At 29.9% G+C, this 26,738-nt stretch overlaps 1 protein-coding gene across 1 annotated transcript in view; it reads left to right on the forward strand.

Annotated features, from left to right (window-relative positions):
* The window catches only part of LOC111625636, a 53,813-nt gene that overhangs the window by 11,635 nt on the left and 15,440 nt on the right, over window positions 1-26,738 (forward strand). The window contains exons 2-8 of the mRNA XM_023368840.1: window positions 2,607-2,719; window positions 4,138-4,279; window positions 10,378-10,589; window positions 16,240-16,384; window positions 18,850-19,191; window positions 22,343-22,424; window positions 22,499-22,613. Of these exons, the coding sequence (XP_023224608.1) occupies window positions 2,607-2,719; window positions 4,138-4,279; window positions 10,378-10,589; window positions 16,240-16,384; window positions 18,850-19,191; window positions 22,343-22,424; window positions 22,499-22,613 (1,151 nt within the window). The remainder of the gene's footprint in view (window positions 1-2,606; window positions 2,720-4,137; window positions 4,280-10,377; window positions 10,590-16,239; window positions 16,385-18,849; window positions 19,192-22,342; window positions 22,425-22,498; window positions 22,614-26,738) is intronic.

The raw sequence follows: 26,738 nt of genomic DNA on the forward strand, positions 1-26,738 counted from the left end.
GATCTATTTCTTAAATTGTTTTGTCTATTAAGATTATTTATTAATCAGAACTTAACACTTCTGATTAATAAATAATCTTAATGTAGTGTCTATGCTTTTAATAATCTATACATATAATTTACTATCATTTTAATACTCTTTTTCGATGAATTAGATACTTTTTATTTTTAGAAAAATTTGCTGTATACATTTATCAATTATGAATTAAAGTTTTTTTTATTAGTATTGACTTGACACGAAAAGAAATGTCATCTACTCGTGGTCGAAAAATTTGTTGCCTTCTCAAACAACGTCTTTCGGCTCTTTCTAACTCTTCGATAGCGATAAGAATTGCGTATCCGTCAGCCATTTTTACTTTCGTGTAGCGATCTCACATGCTCGACTCAATGTGAGTAGCAACTCGCATGGTGAGATGGGAAAGCACATGAATTAGAACTCGAGACTACCAATTTGATGTCAGTGTGTGAGATGGTACCACGTGACACCTTCAACACGTTGGGAGTTGTAACACGAAAAACTCAAGACTAAGGCCCCAGATCTCATGTTGGCCACATTACCTTTTGGATAATTCAGGTAACACCACTGGGAAGTCATATAATACCTGCCACACAATTCGAACCATACACTTAGTGACTATTATCTGTTTGAACTTCTAAAACAAACAACATTTCCCAATTTAATTTGTCTTAGAACTGTTTTGAGCAAAACAAAATTACAGAGTCCCTCATATGAAATTAAAATAAAAGCTAGAAAAATATAAGGATAATAGTTTTAAAAAATGATAAAATATGTAATTTTATTGCACATATTGAGAAAAGACTCAAAAATCTCATATAAAATATACATAACAACTATCTTACAAAATCATATTGCTTGCCAGAGAAACACAATTTGGAGAATTCCTCATAAAACTGTGCATAAAACAAGTATCAAAAGCTTCTCTTATAACAATGTTTGTTAAATGAGAAGTTTATGCATGGCCAAGTGGAGTCTTCTGGGTTTTCTTCACATTAGTAATACTTCATTTGCGCCAACTTTACATCCTCATTGGCAACTTTACAACTTTCCGGGATGCATCCTCATTGGCAGATCACTCGTCATATTGCCGTAAGCAAATAAACCAAACTAATTCTAACGAGCAATTATTTATTGTGACATTGTCATAATGCTGGACTGCAACTTTTTATCACAATATTCTCAATTCTTTTAGTGGTGATCTTGTCCCTGTACATCATACTTTTCCTGTTAGCAATAAAGACGTATCAGTCATATATCTAACTCTGTTTGGAGAAAAATTTTGAATCAAAGTAACATTACTTCCATTCTAAACCAGAAGTTTGTATATAGTTAATTTGGGCCTCCTCCTACCCTAAGCTTTCCATATCTGGTCTCGTCTTTCATCTATTCTAAGTCCTTTCTCAAGATTAAGGAAGGACAGACAAATGGGTGGACAACAGTTGGAATTTATAGGTTTACAACTTTTTCAAATTTCAGCCCAATAATCTTTCCATAAATACAATATTTATGAGAACACACTTTCTGCATAGTTCATAAAATGTTTCCAAAATTTTAAAAAATTTATTATCACATGAAAGCAATTATTCTAGCATTTTTACAAGATTTTTTTATTTAAAGAAGTCATATGAAGTCTTTCAGACATCAGGGTTAGCAACTTTGATCACATGAAGAGCCATCACAACCCATCCAACAAAGGATCAGTTTTCAAATATTAATAGTAGACTAGTATTAATGAGTCATTGACCATCCTCTCTTCCGGGAGGAAGTCAATGACTACTTTTGCTCAAATTAACTTTGGCTCCTTTCTATCAGACCAGCAGTATGGTGGCATTTGAATAAGAAAATTACATAATATAAGGTTACCAGCCAGCACAAAATATGATTTAAGTGGTTTCTGAGGGTGCCAAGTTTAAATATTTGGTCCGTTTTTTCGAAATTCGATTTATTGGAAGATTACGGTTTGATTTTTGACTGTGAATGGTACAGTTTCTTAGAGTTAACATTAGAAAATATTATGCTATCTGATAAATTTAAGATATATTTTCAATTCCTGTCTTCTTAACCATTGAATTTGTGCCATTTCATACTATCCAATTATTGCAATAAACATGGCAATGATAGGCTGAAATAACCAAACTCTTTATATGGTTTTTGTTTTAATGTTTCTATATTATAGTATTTGTGATTTATTATATAAATTATGTCAAAGGTTATCTTAGGTACGGGTTTATCACACCGGGTGACCAATCTAACACATTTTAAAAATTCTTTATTCCTCTAATGTACACAATTTAAAAAATTTTTTAAATGTGTTAGATTGGTCACTCAGTGTGATAAACCCTTAAGTAATATAACCTTTGTGAATATAAATCAAATACTATATAATATAATAGAAAGGTTAGAAGTACAAAATAACTTTAGCGTTTGTTTTTTTTATTTTTTGCCCAGGCAGCACCGGGCTTACCTGCTACTTTTCTATAAATGATGCAACTGTTTATATTTTTGAACCATTTAGTAGAATGAATCTTTTAAAATTTAAATATATTTACAGTATTTATAAATATAACTTATTTTGTTTATAACATTTTTCAGTTTAGTGCTAATGATCCAGATATATTTGTAGCAGCTGCAAAACTTGTAGAACCATATTGTGATGCTGTAGATTTAAATATTGGATGTCCTCAAGCAATTGCAAGAAGAGGTAACATTGAATATCTTATATTCTCTCTCTCTCTCTCACTATACTGTGTTTGCACAATGTTCTTATAAATTATAATGATTATAATATTTGTAATAGTGTGAAAGTTTTCATTTAACTTCATTTTCATGTCTAGTATATTACTATTATGACTCATACAAAATTCTTTGAAATTTAATTGAAAACTAAATAGAGCATGTTTCTACTTTTCTTTAGCATACAATAGAAATATCCAGTCATTAAGTGTTACTAGGTTGTTATTATGATAAGCAAAGTAGCCATATTTGAGTTTGGCTAATTATGTTTTTATTTATTGACTAGTATGAAACTAAATGAAACCAAATGTTGTTTTGAGTAATTTGGCTCTAGTAAATGAAATAGTTTTCATTTACTAGAACTGTTTGTTAAATGCTAATTTTGACAAGTAAACTTTACTACTTATCAAAATTTTACAATTTTTAATGTTTTTTTCGAAGATCTAACCAGGACAAAATTAAATATTTTGGCTTTGCTCTAGTTATAACTAAAATGCATTATATAACTAGAATATCTTTTTGTATGTATGATTTAATAAATATTTCATAAAGCTACATAATTTGAAATAAACATTGAAAATTATAAATATATTTTCTCTATGTTTGATTTCTCTACTCATTCTCAGTCTAAAACAAATAGTTCTGCAATGTGCATATAATTTTATCTGCATATGTTGAGCCTGAGAAATGTTTTGCAAATTCTGAATGCTCTATGTCAGTCTATGGCCTATGGGCCAAATTTTGTTCCAAAGCATATTTTCCAGGTCTATATAGCTTTTTTCACTGACATGTTTTATCATCAACATTTGAACTATTCAAAATGTTTTGTAAATACACAAGCTGAACTATTTTCAGGAGCATTGCCATTTACTAAACAACTATGACTTTTGAAAAATCAACCAGATTTAAAACCCTCTGGGAGACACACTTTGTCTCAGAGCCCAGAACACCTGTTTTTCAATTTTTATTACATTTAAAATTTCGTAAAAACATCTGAAAAAATTTCTATCCTAGTAACTTTTCAACTGGGATGACATGCAATTGGCATTTTTTCATTGCACAAGGTTTTTTCAAAGCATTCAAAAAGTATCAAGTATCTGATGTGTATTTCATGTAAAACTCACAGTGGTCTAAATTATAAAATGAAATAGCCATATAATCAGGTAGAAAAATGTGACACCCCCCATCTCAATGTAGTCATTTCCATTATATGTATGCAAAGTAAGATGCAGTGAGAAATGGATGTTTCATAGCTGACAACTCAATAGATGTTAATGATAAACCCAATGAATCATATATGTTTGTTCTAAAATATTATTATTAAAACTTTTTTCTTAAAGGTGCAAAATTATTTATCACAGTTTTAAATTCAATAATTATGTTTAGGTCAGTATGGTGCTTTTCTTCAAGATAAATGGGATTTATTAAGAAGAATATTACGGCAAGCCTCTATCGAATTATCTGTTCCAGTAAGCTGCAAAATAAGGATATTATCTGGTAATGCTCATCATTCAGTGGATTATGCAAGGTGAAATTTAAATATAGACGATACTAAAATTATTAACTTAATTTTATCTGTATTGTTAAATCTTAAATATGCACATGTAGTTAATAATTTTTTTAAATTAAGGGCGAAAGTTGGTAAGAGTTGGGCCACATCTGAACGGTGCATTTACGTATATATAATGATTAATTTCTATAATTGGATATGTTTAGGGGGAATCGGGGTGGGCCACCCTCTTAAACATCGTCAAAAAGCATTGTCTTGGACTTAAATATATCCTTAAAGCTAATTAGAAGTGGATGAAATTCGAGATTTGAGGACACGATACGAAACAAACCTCTAATAACAATAAAAAGTAATTTATTGTGTGATGAAATAACAATAAAATGGTATTATTTTATAATGTACACATCTATAAATTTCAATTTTTTACTTTTATTTTCTAATTTTTTTTTCTTGCTGATGTAGTATATACTGTATATATGTATATGTATATATGTATATATATATATATATATATATATATATATCAATTTGAATAGCTGCGTTTTAAAGAGTTATATGGAGCGTGACGTATAACAATATAAATGAATCGATAATGCCACGTCAAATGCACTTAATTTACTTGTTTTCCTGTACATTTAACCGCCTAACATAAANGTCTGTTTTTTAAAAGAATGATTATGTAGTTTTTATTTGATGGTTAATGAATTAATGACTTTGTGGTTTTTTTTTTTTTTTAACTCTTTCCGCCCTGTGGTCACTAAGGGATCTCTTTTAGCGAGCCCATTATGGGTTTGGCCAGGCCCGCAATGGGGCGGCCGGGTGGTGAGGGACGGAGGCCAACATATCAGGATGGACCACCCCAAAAATTCCTGGAGGTTTTTTGACCAGTTTGGATTTGATCCTGGGTCCCCCAGAGCAATAGGCTGCCACCTTGACCGCTCGGCCATGACTTTGTGGTTTTATTTGTATCTAGAAATTAAATAATTTATTTGGTAATTTTTAATATTACTATATAATTTGGTCGATAAATTTCATTCCATAATAGCAACTTCCAAATATAGATTTTAGTTAAACTCTAGATGTATTATTCTACTCAGTTTTAAAATTTTCATTGATGAAATGGTGAAATGGTCAGATAAAATGAGAAGTTAAATATCTTTTAAATGTACTATCTGCTGGTATCAATTAAACAATCACTCAAAAATCCTCATTTCATTTCTATGCCATTGTTTTATATTGAATGAAAATTAATATGAAAATTAAATTAATTTTTATATCAAATATAGCTGAAATTGTTATTTATTTTGAATATTGCTATTATTATTTTTTTAATACAAAAATTACAAATTGTTAATGTTCTGACAAACAGAAAACTACCTTCTCCAAATAACACATCTGATAAATATTACAACAAAACTAATAACAAATAAAAGAAATATATAAATTATCTTTTGAATTTTATATACCAGGTTGTCAAAAGCAGGGCTGCAGAGTCGGTAAAAAAAAACACTCAACTCCAACTCTGACTCCTGATAATTTTAGTAGGCTGACTCCAACTCATGACTCCAGCAAAATTAAATACTAAATCATTATATGGGGGCACCCTACCCTGAACTCTGAAAGGAGCTTGGGGCATTTACCAAAATACTTTTATAGTTAGTATTTTTATTTAACTTACATTAATATTTATTTGCATAAAAAATTTAATCTTTAACAAATATTTAATAAGATGAGAAAGGGGGCAATAAAATTCTACATCTACATATATATTCAACAGCATTCGCACTTCAATTTCACCCTTCCAGAAGAGTTAGTCAAACTAAAAAGTGTACGATCTAGCTACTTAAGCCCCTCGTTCAGAAAAGAAAAATATACACTCTGATCAATTAGTCTGACTCATTCAGAAAAATAGAGTACTTATTTAGAGCAGGGGATAATAAAAGAATAATTCAAAAATATTTAAATTCAATTGGGTCAAAATAATTTAACTGCTAAACACAAATACTACAAAGAACACTACATATTTAATAAATTAAATTGATACATTTTGTATTTAAAATAAATGAATTATAACAAAATACAAAAAGATTTTAAAAAATTAATAAATATATAATAAATTTTCTTTCATTTAAATAAAATAACTAAAGTAAATTTAAAATGTGGGAGTTGGAGTCGACACATTTTTTCTGACTCCGACTCCACAGTCCTGGTCAAAAGGGCTTTCCCTTTTGACAACCTGGTATATATAAATCTGGAATCCAGGCCTGAAAAAAATTTAGGGGTCCATAATGGTACCTATCTCTATAAATTCTTTATACAGTAGAGCATCGATTATCCAACTCAATTGGGGACTCAGGTTGGTCGGATAACTGAAAAATCGGATAACCGAAAAAAATACATTATTAGTATAGTATATTAGTATATTGCTATTAACCAATTTCGTATTGAATTTTCATCAATGTTAAGCCTAACAAATTTTTTTTTTAAATAATAATTGTCGTTATTGTATCGTTAAAAATTATTTTTAAATTATTTTATTGCTCACAAAACAAACAACCACTCATAAGTAGAAAATTAAGTCTCGTTTAAATATTGACCGCCCTTTAATGGTCGAGCCGTATTGCCAGCTAAAACACTTAAAAATTTAACAAAAATAATATTAAAGTAGCCAAGACATAGCCAAATATTGTAGTACCACATCACTAGCGGACATTTGAAATTTGACAAGTAAAACGGTCGGTTAACCAATGTGACGGTTAATTGGGGGTCGGATAATCGATGCTCTACTGTAGTTCTTTTTCTAATAATAAGTAAAAATTTTAAAACTGTTTTTTATTAATAAAAAAAGAAAATTATACTGTATGTGTTTTTTTTTGCAAAAACACATACAGTATAATTAATATAACATTTAAATTATATAACAGTATAAAACATTTATTTGCAAAAACAAATGGCAAAATGGGCCCACTAAGTCAAGTGTGAGATCTTGTATTGGATGTCTGTGTGTCATATATTTTGATGGCTTTGTGGTATGTATGTATATATATAAAGTTGAAAAATATACAATCTTCTTTTGAAATGGTAATTAAATTCAAAATTAGTTAAGGAAAAATGATTTAAATTTGTTTGAAAAGTTTTGATCTAATGTACTTATCATGTTTTGAGATATATATATTTACTATTATCTAACATAGAAAAATAATATAAAAGTTATACAGAAATTTTACTAATTTTAAATGAATAATGACATTGAAAATTATGTAATAAGATATTACATTTGTCAAACAATAAACTTTGATTAAAATGAACTCAAAGTATGCATGGAGCAAAGATAATAAGTGTGATGGATAGAAATTAATATGAGAGAGATCCATTCACTTAATTAAGAAGAAATGATTATTATATTCAAATCATAATTATTCCAGTTAATAGAAATAATTTTTCTTGTTGAGAGATACTGTAAGGTTCAGTCTTACTCACATGAACACACTTAAACACTATGACTCTAATCCCTTGATAATGCTTTACATTACAGTTTATAGCATGCAGATATGGCTGCATTGAGGAAAAAATCCAGTTGTGTTAAAAAAACTGCAGTTGAAATACCAAAAAAACAAGAATTAATAGTGCTAGTAACAGTAATAAGGTTTAATGGCAAAAGTTTACAAAAACCAATATTAATGATGATGATTAGTTAAATCGATACTGCTTTATTGCTACAACAAAATGGTTATTATCGAGCAGGGTTAAATGATAATCAATTAAACAAAGATTCAACAGTTTCTCACAATACAGAATGTTAACCAAACATCTAGCAAGGCTAGGAAAACCCTTCCACTAAGTACTCATTAATTTATACCCTTTTAATATAACAAAAAAATTGCTGCCTATCTCATTTGCATAGTTTCATAGACCAATACTTTTCATGTTCCCTACTGGAAGCTACTCTACTCCTAACAATTCTTTAACACCCGTTTATTGAAAAAATAAATTAGTGTTATTTGGTTTGTTTTGAAATTTTTTTTTTTTTGGAAGTTGGAGGTTACATGGTTGATAATATTCTTCAGGTAGACAAACTGTGGATGGTAACTTTTAGAATTTTTTGTCTTTCTGGTCAAGAGTGTAAAGTAGTCCCCATAAATTAAAAAACAATTCCCAAAATAAATGTAACTAAACAAAAATAATCAAGAATGAAAAGAAGTCAGGTTTCCCCTTACAATATCACAACTGAAATTATAAAAAGTAGTTAATAAATATTTTGGAAGATATGGAATATCAAATTTCATTGTATCAAAGAACAAATTTATTTTTGTCTTATGATACACTATACAAATATAAACATCTTAAACCCAATAGTTATATATGAAAGCCAAATGATTGCCAGACTATATCAGGCTACTATTACTAATACCACTATTATTAATTAAATACTGAATAATTGGCACTAAAGGCAGGCATTAGCCACTATATTTTGCTAACTTTAATAATTATAATTAATTTAAATTAATATTTTAATAACTGTGGTAACAGAGTATGGTTATATCCAAATTACAGCTTCCAGAACCTATAATTTAGATATAACCATTTAATTAATAATAATAATAGCATTGCATTTTCCTGAAAATAAAACCTAAAACCTAAATGGAAAATAAGCCCTAACATGATTTTTCAGGATGCTCGTAATATAAGCACTACCCCTAAAATAAGTCCCAGTTAAGATTGTCAGCCAAATAGTCATATTTAATACATCCAATGCAACCCACGATAGCTGTATTGAATTATAAAGTAATAATATATAATTAAATATAAATAAATATTATTATTGACATTATATTATCATTTATTTTAAGTATTAAAATATAATTAAATATTTGTGAATATCCAAGACAGTGCCTTTGGACAAGACATCCCCTGAAAATAAGATTTAATGTGTCTTTTGGAGCAAAAATTAATATAAGACCCAGTCTTATTTTCGGGGAACACTGTAGTAGTTCTAGAGGTGAGGATTGGATGAAGGTTCAGATAGTGTAACTGGCAATGCAACTGCAGAATATGATAGAGTTGCAGGTTTCAGTCTCACTTTGGACCAATTCTTTACTTTCAGAACTTTCTAAATTAATTATTAAAATATTAATTTAATTATAATTATTAAAGTTAGCAAGATATAGTGGCTAATGCCTGCCTCTGGTGCCAAATTATTTAGTATTTAATTAATAATAGTAGTAGTAATACAGCCCGATATAATTTGGCAATCTTTTGGCTTTGATACACTACACACCACCACCATCTGTAAAATTTAGCATAACATAGTATGCCATATCATCTGTAGTTATATATAGTTCATAATCAATCTGTTCAGTCAGTCAATTCATATTCATAACAATATTTTAATAGCAAATTGATATATTTTATCAATGCTTTCTGTTAACATGCTGAAATCTATGATGGTGATATTTTTCAATCATGAAAATACATTTTTTCATCAGTCTGGATATTAGATGAAGTTTAAAGGTGTAGATAAAGTTCTTGTTAGTATTGATATTACTTTTTCAGTATGTTATTGAGAAATTGACTTTATATAATAAAAGAAAAAGCATAGTTCTTGTGGGTGGCAATAGTTATCAACAGAATATCTGTAATTTCTGTACAGATATTCATCTATTCAAGTTTTTATAAATAAGAATTAGTAATCTTAAGAGTTATTACTATATTTAATGAAAATGTCAATTTCCCATCTCATTACTTAAAATTATCTCAAGAAATGCAGGAAAAAGATATTGGTCAAACAAGTAAAGTTTTCTTTTTATTGATATTTTATATAAATGTATGGCTAATTGTTAAAGACTGTATGTATATATATAAATGTGCATATATTAAAATGTTAGAGCACAAGCTAATGAGTTTATTTAATCATTTTTTTATGTATCATGTTGAAGATGATATATAAGTGACTTCCATAATAACCTATATTCTGAGAAAATGTGACTAAAAATCGATGATAGCTTATAATAGAGATTTCATTGTGACTTATAATTTAATTACAAACTGACATTGTTTTAATATTTCTTATCAGTATTTTATAGCATTTGATAGTAATTTATAATACATTTAAACAGAATGCTAGAAGAAGCTGGATCTTCATTACTTGCTGTACATGGAAGAACTAGAGATCAGAAGGGTGATTTAACAGGTATTGCTTCTTGGCAAGTTATTAAAGCAATAAAGGAAGGTGTATCTATACCTATTTTTGCCAATGGAAACATACTAAGTTATGAAGATATTCAAAAGTGTTTAGATTATACTGGAGTGGAAGGAGTAATGTCTGCTGGTAAGTTTGATTATTTCAAATAAATTAAATTACAATAATAATTATTATTATTGTGTTATTAGAATGTTTCCTACATGGCGTATATACAGTGCCTATGGCATAACTACAGAAAAAAATATTTTGTTTATGTGCTGTTTGTGTATGTATCTGTGTTTTTTTTCCTAACTATGACATGTATTTATGGCAACCTTCAGAAGTGTTATATATGTGCTTTTGTTAATCTCTCTGTTGTGTATGTGGTATGATGTCTGTGCAAGAAAGAACTATTGGTACAATAAGTACTTGTACCTTATCCTTTCTTCACAGATACTTTATTTCATGGGTGAGTTCTGCGTATTTATTAATTTTTTCAGCACATGTATTTTGTATGTTGTGAGTACTTGCTACAGTTGTGTCTATTATTGTGAGATCAGCCGGGGGTACTAATCCGAGGAGGATTGTTTGTACCACTTATTCGGCACCCAGTTGGTAAAACTAGTTCTCCAGGTTTCAGATCGAGAGATCCGATCCTAAAAGTTCTTATAGGAGGGCTTTTAATAATGATCCAAATCGCGAGATTCGGATCTACGTCAGGATTCCTTGACACCAGTTAATCAAACTTATTATACGCGGATTAACACGCGTTTGCGATCTGATTCGGAATAAATTGAGGAGACATTCTTATAAAATAAAACAAGAGTAAATTTAATAAATCTCAAACAAACGAATACAAAAATTTCGATTACAACCATTTAGCGACAAACTAGAGGCTACGACTTAATCTATGCTAATGCGCGATCGAGAGAGAGAGCTCACAAAATGATTCTAAACATACGACCTGTTAGTTGTCGTCGTCTTCGTTTCTGTAGGTATAGGACACCTTGTAGATAGAGTTCATATTACTTTCGTATGGGAGATCAATTCGTGCACAAAATATAAAAATATCACTTCTTCTAAGTGTAGACTCGGGACTTAGTCTATCGGACTCCGTTTTGGGCGTTGGCCATCAGGAGGAAAACTGCGTGGAGTTTGGATGCTTCGGATCTGTCGAAGAACTCCTCGAATTCTGACTAATTTCCCCTTTTATTTCAAAATTTTCGTCCAATCATTGTCCAGTAACTCTTTCGTGAGAACGGACGAGAGGGGGATGAATGAGGGGTAACCATTTCCCATCTGAGCGAGATTTTTAACCAGATACGGAAAAACAGAGGATGTTCTCTTCGATGAAAGGAAATAACATTTGTTATCTGGTTTTTCCCACGTCTAAAACAATATTTTTTTTCACAAATCGAAGTAATATTTTGTGTCGATATTTAAACATATTTAATAAAAATTCACAAATTAGACCCAGGGCCTTTCGGATCTCACATTACAAAATTAACAAAACAAAATTACATACATAGTATGTAATTTTGTTTTGTTTGTCAATGAATGTGGCATCTGGTCTATCGTGAATGTATGTTTCTTCTATGATTATGGTTTAGTCATAGTATATTTTGTGTTGTTTTCTATGACTGTCTGAGGTGTGTACTTGTTTGGTTTCTGGGTGTGTGCAAGCTTTTGATGTGTTGTAGTTGCTATTTGGTTATGTTGATGTAAGTGATTAGTTCATACTAAAAGCTTTCAACCTGATATGATGTAGTCTATGATGAGTCTAGTGTATGATTTGGTATTTCCTACAAATGTTGTCTGTGAGTGTTGTCTTTTAAGATGTGCTATCTGTAATTTCTTGAATTTATTGTCTGGTCTTGTATGGCAATCATAATAAACCCTGCTATCTCTTCAAAGAGAGACATCCATGAGTCCAGCCAGCAGTTTTTATGCAGTTCTGTCTGTGTGATTCTGGTATATGTATTGTGTGTTGAATGAGGTGGCAAATATGTTTGACGTAGTAGCTATACTTAAGCTGGTGTTACATTTGCTACATTTGGTGGCCAAGAGAGACTGTGGCAGATTTTTTGAATGTGAGCCTCTGTTTAACCCACAAGTGGATTTTGTTAAGTCAGGTGATGTCCAAGTAGGTATCATGCTGTGAACATGTGACAAGTATTTATAGATTAGCAGTGTGTTCTTCATTGAAGAACACACTGTTTAGCAGCAACCCACTCTGTATGAGAAGCTGCTTGTGGGTCACTCTTTTTCTTTATTTCTCTCCACAGACTTTACTGGCATGGATGGTCCTACTAAAACTTGTCTCCTGCTGGCATTACTCTATAGTTCATTAGAACTATTAAGCTCTTTCACCTTGACAAGATGGTGACTTGTGAGAGAGGAGGAGTTATTATTATTATTGTATAACTTATTAAACTTATTAATAGGAGTATGATAAGAAGAGGGCCACAGTACCTTTTAAAACAGGAAAATATTATTTTATTTGATCTTCAATCCAAATACAAATCATTGTCAGATCCATTCTTTTTTTGGATCTGATCTGATCTGATCTGTATTTGAATTGAAAGTAATAGTTAAGTAAAATAATAATTTTTTGCATATGATTCAGAGAACCTGTGATAAAATATGGTTTATTTAATTTGCAGTATTTGTTTATCATCAGTTAATAAGTAGAATAAAGACAACAGGTTTTATTACATGACACAGAAATTTTTACCCTTCACTATCTTCAAAATAAGCTTCTCCTGCACCTACATCTGTTAGCATCTTTACACACCATTCGTCAAAGTAGAAAATATTTCCCTCCTAAGTGAGCTTTCTTTCAAACAAGCGTAATGAAGCACAAACACTTTTTTTATACTTGTACACAATATTTCAGCCGTTTTTTTTCCATAATAAAATCATTTTTTCCTGTGTTCTTTTCCTTAACCATACACATTCTGCACTGTCCTTTCTGTCATTACTTTCATTCATTGTTTCTCACCTCAGGAGGTGAGAAACAATGGATGAAAGTAAGGACATCAAGCCTTTTTGAACAAAATAATGAATGAAAGTAATGACATCAAGCCTTTTTGCCTTATATATAAGGCAAAAAAGCTGCTGAAAGCTAGCTTATGATCTGAATATTATATTTGTTATTGGTTTTTATCATTTTATTATTATTATTTTAAGGATATGTAGTTTATGAATGTATGAGTATTGTAACATTGTTAAATATTTTTTGCCTTATACCAGTTGTTCAATAAGTTTTGTCGTTCGATAAGAAAAACACGATTTTATGGTTTGAAATACATTTTATTATTCAATGTAATCTCCCTGAACTTCAATACACTTATTCCAGTGATCTTCTAATTTATGGATTCCATCCCTAAAGTGAGAATCCGGAAGACTGTCGAAATACGCTGCTATTACCTCTTCGTTTGATGAAAATTGTTTCCCACGCATGAATTTTTTTAGATGTGAGAACAGCCAGAAGTCAGAGGGAGCTAAATCTGGCGAATAGGGAAGATGTTGCAACAATTCATATTTTAATTTACTGATTTTTGCAATGGTTTTTTGAGCTGTGTGAGAGGGGGCGTTGTCTTGATGAAAAATGATTTTTTTCTTTTTTAAACCAGGTCTTTTCTCACAAATTTTTACATCTAGCTGGTCCAAAAGGTTACAATAATAATCTGAGTTTATTGTTTTACCAGTTTGGAGGTAATCCACAAACAAAATTCCTTTTGCATCCCAAAAAACTGATGCTAACACCTTCTTGGCCAATTTCTGGACCCTAACACACTTCAGAGCCGAAGTACCAGGTTCACACCACTCCTTAGCCTCTTGTTTTGATTCAGAATCATGGTGGTAGACCCATGTCTCATCCATAGTGATGAAATGACGCACAAAATCCTTTTTATCTTTTCTAAAACGCTCCAAATGTTGCTGAGAAAGTTGCATTCGAATGTGTTTTTGTTCCATAGTTAGCGAATGCGGCACCCATTGTGCACACAGCTTTCTGTAACCCAAAACTTCAGCCAAAATATTGCTCACGCTGCCTAACGAAATCCCTAGGGCTTCTACTAAATCTCTCTCAGTTAATCGACGATCTTCCAAAACCATATGCTGTATTTTTGCTACGATTTCTGGTGTTGATGCACTTTTTGGACGCCGTTCATGTGGATTGTCTTCAAGACTCGTACGACCACGTTTAAATTCAGCAACCCATCTTTCTACTGTTCTGATTGAAGGTGAAGAGTCCTTATACACTTTTAACAATCGTCAATCATTCATGAATTTGTTTTGGTGCTACACCTTCCAAAAATAAGAATTTTATCACTGCACGATATTCGATTTTTTCCATTGTAAAAAAATACAATGACACGTTGACTTTGAACAGCTGCAAATATACAATGAGTTGACAGATCTACTTGAAACTTGACACATGTTTATGAAATAGTAGTACTATTTATAGATTAATAAAGTGACACTCCTAATAGTGCCACCTCTTATCGAACGACAAAACTTATTGAACAACCTGGTATATAACATATGAATACCAATATGATAACTGATGAGGACTAATTAACACCAGGGTTGAAATGCATTTTTGGAGGCATATAAGGCAATAATGGTTTCAATTTGTGATACCCTTCAATAAAATTATGCACTATGTATTTATAGAAAGTATATTGTATTACAGTAGAGCATCGATTATCCGACCCCCAATTAACTGTCACATCGGTTAACCGACCGTTCTAGTTGGCAAATTTCAAATGTCCGCTAGTGATGTGGCACTACAATATTTGGCTATGTCTTGGCTACTTTAATATTATTTTTGTTAAATTTTTGCGTGTTTTAGCAACACTGGCTCGCCCATTGAAGGAAGGCCAGTATTTAAACGAGACTTATTTTTCTAATTATGAATGGTTGTTTGTTTTGTGAGCAATAAAATAATTTTAAAATAATTTTTAACGATATAATAGCGACAATTATTATTTTAAAAAAATTTGTTAGGCTTAACATCGATGAAAATTCAACGTGAAATTGGTTAATAGCAATATACTAATTACATGGGATATACTAATATACTATACTAATAATGTATTTTTTTCATTATTTTTGGTTATCCGATTTTTCAGTTATCCGACCAACCCGAGTCCCCAATTGAGTCGGATAATCGATGCTCTACTGTATATATAAAAAGGGATTAAAGGCTAGTTGATAAATAAAACTTTTAATATAACCTTTATTACATTAGTAGTATAAATTTGGTTTATTTTTGATTCTACTACATATAAGTATATCTGTTAAAAGTTACTATTGATAAAAAAATTATTATTAATATCTAGAATTTAAACTATGTTTAAATTTATAACAGGGAAAGAAATTAGCTTTTAATAATAAGTTGTATCTAATTAGAACAGGCTTGCACAACATATGGCCCACTTCCAGTTCACCAAACGATTTCAGGCAGCCAACAAAAATGTAAACAATATAAAAGAAAGTAAAGATGTAATGAGTGCATTAATGTGATTTCGTGATAAAAATCTTAAGTAATAAGTGATTAATTGATATTAATTGAAATTTCTCTTTTTTATATGATTCATTTGCAAAATAGTTTAATCATTAATTATACCTTTACTTGTAAAGTGAGCTGCTAAAAACCTACCAGTGACTCAAATTTAGCCTATTTTAATTTCGGCCCTCCAATTACTGTAGGTCTGAGTTAATGATTACATCACATGAGACAATTTTATTAAATTAGCACAATTACAATTGTTATTTAATTTCTTTGTAGAAGGTATACTTCATAATCCTGCTCTGTTTACTGGTACCAATCCCTATGTATGGCAGATGGTAGAAGAATATTTAGATCTTGCCGAATATCATAATACACGTCTTAAGCATGTTCGTACTCATCTTTTTAGACTAATGCAACACAGGTAATTGTGAATTTTATGAGTATTACTTAAGAAAGTAACTTATCTGGAAGAATTCTTTATTGAATAATATTACTAATAATATTATTGGGTTGTTCGGAAAGTCATTTTTTCCTTGGAAAAAAAAATACAATATTTTTATAATAAATAAAATATTTTATTGAATTATACATTGACCATTTTGGTCAAATACCTGTTATCATCATTTCTGGTAGTAGCATGATTTCACATTCATAAAAGTTTTGATTGTTGCTTACAAAAACTGATCCAAGTGATTTTTGACATTGTCATTTCAAGTAAATGTCTTACAGTTAAAAAAATTTGTATAGACCGGAACAAATAATAACCTGAGTGTGCTCAATCTGGTGAATATGGTTGGTGTGACAGCACGTCCCATCTAAGTTATAACAGTTTCTGACGAGTTACCAAACTTGTGTGAAATTTGACATTATCGTGGTAAAACACTACACCTGTTTTGTTGATGCCTTTTCTGTTTGATGATATTACTCAATTTGTTTACTCAATGGCAGTACACTTTTGAATCAATTGTTAAATTGTCTGGTAAAAGCTCCAAAAAAGAAAAAAATTTTCTTAAAATCCCACCAAAGAGAGCATCTCTCTTTAAGAACATGTGGAACTCATATATCAAGCTTTGAAACAAAACCAATTTGTTTCAAGTAATCATAAACAGTTCAATTTGACAAATTTAATCTCAGTGATTTCACGTGTTGTTATTCAGCAGTTTGCTTCAATCAGTACCTTTATTTTGTTTTCATTGCTTCAATTGGCCATCCAAAACATGGTGCATCTTCAATATTGAAATTGTCAGAACGAAATTTTGTAAATCAGTTTTGGCACTGTTGTTCTGTCAATACATCTCCATACATGTCACACAATTTTTTACTTGCTTGAACAGTGTTCTTACCTTTTCAGTAATAAAAGAGCAAAATATGTCGAAAATGCTGCTTTTGATCTTCAATATTTGATGAGACGTAAAAAATAAACAATTGCATGAAATCAAACAAAATTTTTTACAAATAAGCCTTAAAATGCTAGCTGTCAAAATATATAATGATAATATGGTTTAGAATGAAAATGGCGGAAAAACTACGGCTAATCCGTCTAGTGGTAAAAAAAAACAAACTTACTATCTGAACAACCTAATATTTTTCATAATTTTAATAATTCAATAAAAATTAATTTCATTTATTTAGACTGAAACAGATTATTCAAAAGATTTTGAATTTAATTTATTTGCTTTGCGTATTATAATTTTTAATTGGTTAAAATTAGAAAATTCTACAGTATAACAATAATTTATAAATTATAAAATTATAATTGTGTATGTGTATAGAATATTATCATGAATAATATTTATCAGTTTAATATGTAATACAGTAGTCTCTCGAAAACTCGGCCTAATGTGGACAGAAGGGTGGCCGAGTTTGTGAAAATGCCGGGTTATCGGGAATGGGGTTTAAAAAATTTGAGTGTTTCCTCAGAAAATACTGTACTGTACTTGTATGTATTGTTTACTTGAGAATACAACAGAGAATAAACTGCCCAAATACCCTTAAACAAAGGAAAAGTACGTCCTTTATGAAGGCATAGAACCTTTACTACATGAAAATGAAAATTAATGAATACACTGTGTACAGTAATTTACCTGATAAGACAGACCTCAGAAAAATACTTTGAGGCATAAAGCTGTCTATAATGAAAATTAATTAACTAAGGGTTTTTTTGCCGTGCCAGGGTGTGGCCGAGTTATCCGGACTGCCGGGTTATTGAGTGCCAAGTTTTCGAGAGACTACTGTATAAAGATATTTGACCATTTACATAAGTTACAATTATACACATCCAAACCTGATAGTTATATATTAAAGCCAAATGTTTACTGGATTATATCAAAGCCAGTTATGCTACCTGGACGAAGATCCAAGTAGTGACTGGCAACATAACCACATGGTAAGTGGGAGTTGTGGATTCGGGTCCCGCTTTGGGCCAATTCTTTTCTTTCAAAACCTTCTAAATTAATTATTAAAAGCATAATAGCAAGCGATGACAGCTAATGCCTGCTTCTAGTGCCAAATTGCTTAAAATTTAATTAATAGTAGTAGTAGTAGTAGTAGTAGTAATATAGCTTGATATAATCTGGCAATTATTTGGTTTTAATATTTTAATGTTTTTTAATGTAATAACAGAAACCATGCTTATTGAAAGTCAACATCTTTTGTGATTGGTTTTAATTTTAGTATTTTATACTTTGACTCTCGAACCCTGTTGGAGGTCATAAACTGAGAGGTTAGTAAATTCATTCACATGGAAAGGAATTGACCTTCTGTATAAACTTCATATATTGCATAAAATTCTAATTTTATGCAATAATTTATTTATATATATTTTACATCTTTCTGAATAGATTATTATTTAAATTTGAACATAATTATTTTTTTTTTTATGTATAGTTTAGAAGAATATCCTATTCTTCAAAATGAATTGGCTGTGTCACATAGCTTTACAGAGTTTCGAGATGTGAGCAATAAAATGAAAGAGAACTTATTATCAAGAATCACTTCATGTACTAATGAAAATATTGAATCAGTAGGAAAGTTATTGAATAGTATTGATTTTAATGATAAAAATAATTTAAATCAAATAAATGATAAAGATTGTAAATTATTAATAAATGATAATGATGACAACGGTGATGATGATGATGATGATAAGGAATATTTTCAAAAAAGAAATAGAGATTATGATTTACCTATTTGGTTATGCCATTCTCGACCGAGAGTAGTTACAGACAGGTAATCTAATTTTGATTGTCTCTCTATTTTTCTTGTAAAGTATAAATTAATTTGATTTTACTAAAAGAATTACATTATATTGACAATACACATTCAAACATTCAAGGCATTCACACAACTTTCAGTACAATATTCAGAACATTTGAAGAATATTCAGTCAGAATAGAATTCAACTATTTAAATACTAATTTCATTGTGGAAATATTATAAATTTAATTTTAAGAACTATTCAATAGTAAAAAAAGTCATTCATTAAAAATGCTTTAATATACAATGTATACATAAATAAAACATATACAGGTACTACTAAACATGAAAAAAAAGGAAATTTTAAAATACATTTCTAAATTTCAGATATTTGTAAGATATTGCAGGGATCTTATAAATTGTAATCAATTAAACTAAAAATAAACATTTAATGTTAATTGAAGAAAACAAAATTTTTTAATTGTATTTCAAACCAGAATAAAATTTTCTTCTTAAACTAATTTAGCTAACTGAATGATTCTTTTGTTGAATTCAATCTGTCTTGTGTTCAATTTACCTATTTTTTTAATGCTCTTTTGTGTCATTTATATACTGTAGGAAAAAATGTTTTTCTAAATTTTTAAAGGATTTTATACAGGGCAGATTCTAAATGCTACAGATTTCTATCATTTGCAATATCCTACATAGTATTAGCAATAAATCTATGGGCAAGTTGAAAGAATATTTATTTACAATTTTTAATAATTTTAGCTTAGATTTCCTACAAATGTTACTAGAATTGGGGGAAAACTTTTTAAATTATTTTTATATGGATTCAGTTTAGTACAATACATGAATATAATAACCAGTTTTATGTGTTTTAAGCAAAATAATTTTATTTCTACAGTTTTATTTGTTTTACCCCACAGTTTTAATTATTAGTTATTTTAGTTGTCACTATAATTATTTTTAGTTTTATTGATGTACATAATAAAATAAGGACTGAAGAAGGGCATAATGCTTGAAATGCATATCCATTGTAAATTATAGAAAATAAATCTATATCTTCCATCAAAAGGAGTGTTCCTTTATGCTAAGTTCCAAAGAACATACAATAAATATAATAAATTTCTAACTTTAAATTAATAATAGCCTCTTTAAAGCCACTATCTAATATTATTTGTTTAACTATATATAACTGTTGGTTCAAAGATTCAATTGTAGAAGAATAAATATAAACATTATGTAAATCTTTTGTTAACTTGGCCTTTATGGGACATTTACACAGGGCTTATCATTTTCTGTCATTTAGCCATCGTCTTCCCTTCTCTCATTTTTCCATATTCTATCTTCTAACCTTTATTCAAGAGTTCAAGGGCTATACCATTTGAATAATGCACAATCTGTTATATGAAAAAAAATGTTCAAAGTAAACACAACTTTCAGTTAGTTGAATTTCTTTTCTAACTGAATATGTCTAAATGTAATTAAAAATGAACATTTTTTTTAAACTTTTATACATTGTATTATTTATTTATGTAATTTCTTTAGAAATATTATTCATTCTTCAGTTTTAAACAAATTATGCTATGTGTTATTGTTAATTTTATTTAAACATAGCCAATTCAATGAAATTAAAAAATAAAATCTACTAAGTGTTGTTACAATTCATTTATAGAAAGATTAAAACTTAATTTTGGTCATTACAAAAAACAGAAAAAATTTTTCTTTCAATAAGATGTCATTAGATGGCTAGACCTATCTATCTACCTAATGATGCATGTTCAGATTTAGAATGATGCAAACTGTAGTGTATTAGTTTTGAGTGATATAAATTTGAAAATTCAGATTATGAAATTATCATTTTTTATGGATTAAATCATTGTGTAATATAAAATATTATAATTTATACAAACAAGAGACCACCTTCCTTACTTTTTTCAGCAAACAATTTTATTATACAGATATACCTCGCCTTACGTCAGTAATTGGTTCCAGGAGAGGCGACTTAAGTCGAAAAACGACGTAAGTCGAATTTACTTGTCTCTAGGCTAAACCACAAATAACCATTCTCAGTTCTGTATTTTATTTATAAATGCATTTTTAATAATGTATGATTAATAAGAATCTATTTTAAGCTTACAAACAAATAAATTTTAATTTTTGATATAGTACAGGAAAAAAGTAATCGAAATTTACGAATTCATATACTGTATGTACAGTACATACTTGTAAATGTACATGTTTACAATTTGGCACTGTTTATAGTACATTGCGGACTCTTTATTTATGAATGTAGTTTGCTCTAAGACATCATAAAATAAGATGATTTTGTAAAGTTAAATAACAAATACAGTTATTAAAATTATCTTGTGACAGTAGAAAATAAACTAATTTATATTAAATTTACTAATATCAAGTGGCGCTGACGATGACGCCAAACGGTAGATATTGAAGCTACCATGGAAAACACCAAAATCGAGCACTTAAAGACCACAGAAACACTGATGTTTTCGTGTTTTGTTCTCTAGGATTTATGATGAATATATTAACATTTACTGTAAATGTACATATTTTAATATGATTTTATGTGCTTTAATGCTTTTCTAGTGATATTATGACTTTAATATTTGTGGTGGATGGACATAAAGTCAAATAAAATGACACTTGATTTTTATTTTTCCATATATTTTTTGACAAACGACATATAATCGAGAACGACGTAACTCGAGGTATACCTGTAACATTTTTTCAGCCTCGTTTAGGAGCTTGATTCGGGTTTTTGAACAGTAAACTGAGTGTTTCAAACTGCTCAAAATGTTTGCATTATAATAAAATTGTTTGTAAGAGTAAGGAATGTGGTCTCTTGTTTGCTATAAGAAATTCTAGCTTTTGATGAGTCTTTACTTATAATTTATACACATCTAATTATCAATTTATATTATTAAATATCCATAACTTAATATTTGAAATAACTCCTTCCATTTATTAATTCAGATTATTCAGGCTTTATTGTAATTTAATCTCTATCCTAATAATCCTGTATTTTTCTTATTTGTATTGAAAATATAATATCTGATTAGATTATATCTTGAAACCAAACTATGGTGCAATTGAATTTTTTTCTAAAATAAATGTGAATAAATAATTTTTAAAATGTTGTTTTTATTTTTTCTATCAATAGTAAAGGAAATAGTTGTTACAGAAAGCATATTGAATTAGGAAGAAATGAAGATGTAGATTGTGAAGGTCAAAATAATGTTTCGGTAAAATTTTTAAAAGTAACACACCCTTAAATAATTCAAATTTCTTTCTAATAGGCTTTCATTTTACAATTTAGAAAAATGTAGAACGGAAAATCAGAAGACACAAGAGAATAATAGAAGCAAAAAAAGCCAGAAGAAAAAGGAAAAAGGAGTGCAGGAAAGAAAAATTGGCAGAATTAAGAAAAGCAGGTTTGTATAAAATTTATAATGTAAAGTAATTTAATTTATTTTAAAAAATTGAGCTTAAAAAATATTACAAGGTTTATTTGATAAATATGGTTTCTGTTTTTATTAATCTGGCATTTCTTGCAGTCGAATATGTAACACCATTACTCGAGGCTGAGCACCGCACTCATCCTAAATATTTTCATATTCTTAGTGATTTGTCTTGAGAAATTTTACTTAGATGAGAGTATACATTTTTAGTACACATTTAATGTTTACCTTACTTTAGTTAGAATATATTAAAAGTAATTTTGATATAGAAATAGAAAATTGATATCTGATCAGATCAATAAAAACAGAAATATGGTATCTGAAATTATTGTTAAACTTAGTTATAATGTTTATTCAAGTTCTGAATCTGTTTAGTCTAGATCAGGGGTGTCCAACCTTTTTGTTTCTCTGGGCTGCATTGGAAGAAGTGAAGGAGTTTTGGGCCACAAGTATATATAATATAGACTATACTTGTGGCTCAATATACAAGTATATTTAAGGATTAACATGTCTAGATTATAATAATAAGTATTAAAACTTTATCACGAAAAAGGATATTTTAAAAAATTACTTTTACAGACACTTTCAATTTTTACGTAAAATCATCAACCGTTATCAATCCACTGCAAAATGAAGGTCTCCCCAAGCCTCTTTCACAATCTTTTGTTTTGAGCACTTCGCTTCCATATTGTGCCAAGATGCTTCTTGATCTAATTAACCCACCAAGTGTGAGGACATCTTCTTGGTCGTTTTCGATCTCTTGGTATCCAATCAAGAACTTCAGATGTCCAACGATGGTCAGTTCTTCTTGCAATATGTCCAGTCCACTGCCACTTGAGGGATTTTACTCTAGCGATGATAGCAGTAACTCCTATCATTTTCCTGATCCATGTTATACGTTTCTGATCTCTCCTTGTTATGCCAAGCATACACCTTTCCATCTTCCTTCGGATAATCTATAGTCTTTGGATCTCTGATTTTCTAAGAGTCCAAGTTTCTGATCCATAAGTGAGAACATAAGACACACTGATCAAAAACCTTGCATTTCAGGCACAGGGGCATCTGTTGATTTTTCAAGACTATACTATTCCTACCAAAAGCACTCCAGCCAAGTTTTACACTTCTGTTTATTTCCTTGAATCATGTCCTGGAGCTCTGAAGGGCTATCTGTAATGATGGTTACAGATGGGTCAGATGGTCTCCATTTGGGGCAAGCACAAAAGTTCGCTTGCTTCAAGATACCAACGATATTAAAAGGTGATACTATCTCCCCAAAACTTTTTACAAATGTATTAGAAGGTGTTTTTCAATCAATGAACTGGGAGAATAAAGGTGTACTGATAAATGGAGACTTAGAAATAGATAAATTCATTTATTATAAAAGAGACAAACGAAAATTTATTTGAAAAACACAAATATTTGTTTTATTTGAGTCTTTAATTAATAAAAAGTGACAAAACACCATTTTAAAGTGCATTTTTATTCAAGTAATATATTTATAAATAATATGTAGCCACATTTGGCGCAATGTAGCCAAATCTTGCAATGCTGGAAGAAATACTAAATGAAGCTGGAGTTGTGACTTAAAGGATTATAGAGCCAAATGCGGGGAAAGGAGAGAAAGGACAAAAGATAAAGAAGTGAGGAAGGTTGGAAAATTAAGAGTTAATATTTGCATAACAGAAGATCTATTTAACCTTTCTCACTACTTTTTATCTTTTGTCCTTTCTCTCCTTTCCCTCCTTTCCCCAAGTTTGGGTCTATAATCCTTTGAGTCACAACTCCAGCTTTATTTAGTAATCCTTCCTCATTCACACATTTTCAAGTATTTGAAAATATTTTCTTTCCACTCAAAAATAAAATATGAATAAAGGTTTACGGCTTTGTGAAACTTCTTTTTNCTTTAATTAATAAAAAGTGACAAAACACCATTTTAAAGTGCATTTTTATTCAAGTAATATATTTATAAATAATATGTAGCCACATTTGGTACAATGTAGCCAAATCTTGCAATGCTGGAAAGAATACTAAATAAAGCTGGAGTTGTGACTTAAAGGATTATAGACCCAAATGCAGGGAAAGGAGAGAAAGGACAAAAGATAAAGAAGTGAGGAAGATTGGAAAATTAAGGGTTAATATTTGCATAATAGAAGATCTATTTAACCTTTCTCACTACTTTTTATCTTTTGTCCTTTCTCTCCTTTTCTTCCTTTCCCCAAATTTGGGTCTATAATCCTTTGAGTCACAACTCCAGCTTTATTTAGTAATCCTTCCTCATTCACATGTCTCCAAGTATTTGAAAATATTTCCTTTCCACTCAAAAATAAAATATGAATAAAGGTTCATGGCTTTGTGAAACTTCTTTTTTGAGTTTATGCCTTGAATTAAATAAATAAAAAATTTTTTTTTAATTTTTTGGTTTTGTTTACACATTTATTGGGCTGCATTGGAACTTGCCTTGGGCCACGGGTTGGACACCCTTAGTCTGGATTTTTAAAGTAGCATTGTTTGCAGATTGTTGTTATGTGATATCTGCAGATTGGTGCAGTAGGCTACATGTTATACTCTTGGATGCTGTTTTCCTATTCTTTTTTGGGCACTATGCACACTTTTCTCTTGATACTGATGTTGCCTGTGGAGGATTTGGTTTCTTTCTCAATACTTTTAGGATTTTTATACATAGATTATCACTCGTCTGAGAGGAAGAAGCCGACATTTTCTTTCTCATACTTTTCATCAAGTCATTTCAGAAATATTTCATCAAGTTAATATAGTATGTATATACAATATCACTTCACAAATAGAATCATACTACTTCAAATGTGAAAAAAAGACACAAAATTACTCACGAATGAGTGCCATGTAACTTGTCCAACATGACTGAAACAAAAGTGGCACTGAAAGCATTAGCAATAACTATTATTTCCAATTCTGGTATCTTGTTGAAGGGTATACTTGGGAAGGAAAATAAACTAGAATTTGGCCATAAAACTTCCAATAAGCCTGAGATATATATGTTTTAAAGCAAAAGGTGAACACTGCGCTTACCCTCAAGTAATGGCAGGTTAAATTGGTTTGAAAAGAGAGAAGATAATGTTAAATCATTTTTGCTATTTTTAAAAGCTGATTATTTTAATCATGTGTATTCATTTTTCAACATAATTAGACACTGTTTTGATGCAAGATTGAGCTGAGCATTGAATTTATGCACATTCTATATAAAGGAAATTTTACATTTGTAAAGGAAATATGAATGCTATGAGTAACTTAAGATTTTTGTTCACTGGAGATTTAAACCTATTGTAAATTACAGTAATGCCTCGTATAACATACTTAATCCATTCCAGGTGCACATCTGTTAAGTGAAAATCCATTATACGAAATGTATTTTCCCATAGAAATACATGTTAAAATATATAATTCGTTCCGCAGCATAAAATAACCATACTGTACCATAAAAAAATGAAAATGGAGCAGTCACCAATTATGCTGGGTAGTCAGATGTTGAGGAGGAGGTGGAGGAACACTTTCTTCACACATTCATACAGATACAGACTTTTTACACATTGCAGCAGGTCTCTTTTTATTGTTTTTAATCGGAGTCAGATTCAGGAGAGGCTACCGGAGCTTGCAGGGTCAACTCCTCTTGTTCCATCCTTTGTTTTTTGGCAGCTGGCTTCTTGAAAAACATGTTCTAGATCACGGGTTCCCAACCTATGGGTCGCGACCCAGAAGGGGGTCACGACGGGTTTCTGTGGGGTCGCCAACTTATGCAGAAAACTAAAACAAAATTTTCACTATGCAATATTTATTTTTAATGGTGTCTTAAAGTTTGAATAATTTCATATATTTTTAAAAAATTAAAATAAGTGTAATCTGGGTACGCTATTCTGTCACAGTTGGTTGAAACATGTGTTGAGAGTTTTGAGAGGAATAAATTAAATGTTGAGAATGACATGAGGTTGGCGTTAACAAAATCTCACCCGCGAATTTTGAGGCTGGTTAATAATACATGCAATTTCAACCATCTCATTAAATTAATTATTAAACATAATTTAAAATAAAATTATACTAAAAAACTAATTTCATTGTTTTTTT

The sequence above is a fragment of the Centruroides sculpturatus genome, unplaced genomic scaffold, assembly GCF_000671375.1.
Source record: "Centruroides sculpturatus isolate CEXI.00-Female unplaced genomic scaffold, Cexi_2.0 scaffold356, whole genome shotgun sequence".
Taxonomy (NCBI): domain Eukaryota; kingdom Metazoa; phylum Arthropoda; class Arachnida; order Scorpiones; family Buthidae; genus Centruroides; species Centruroides sculpturatus.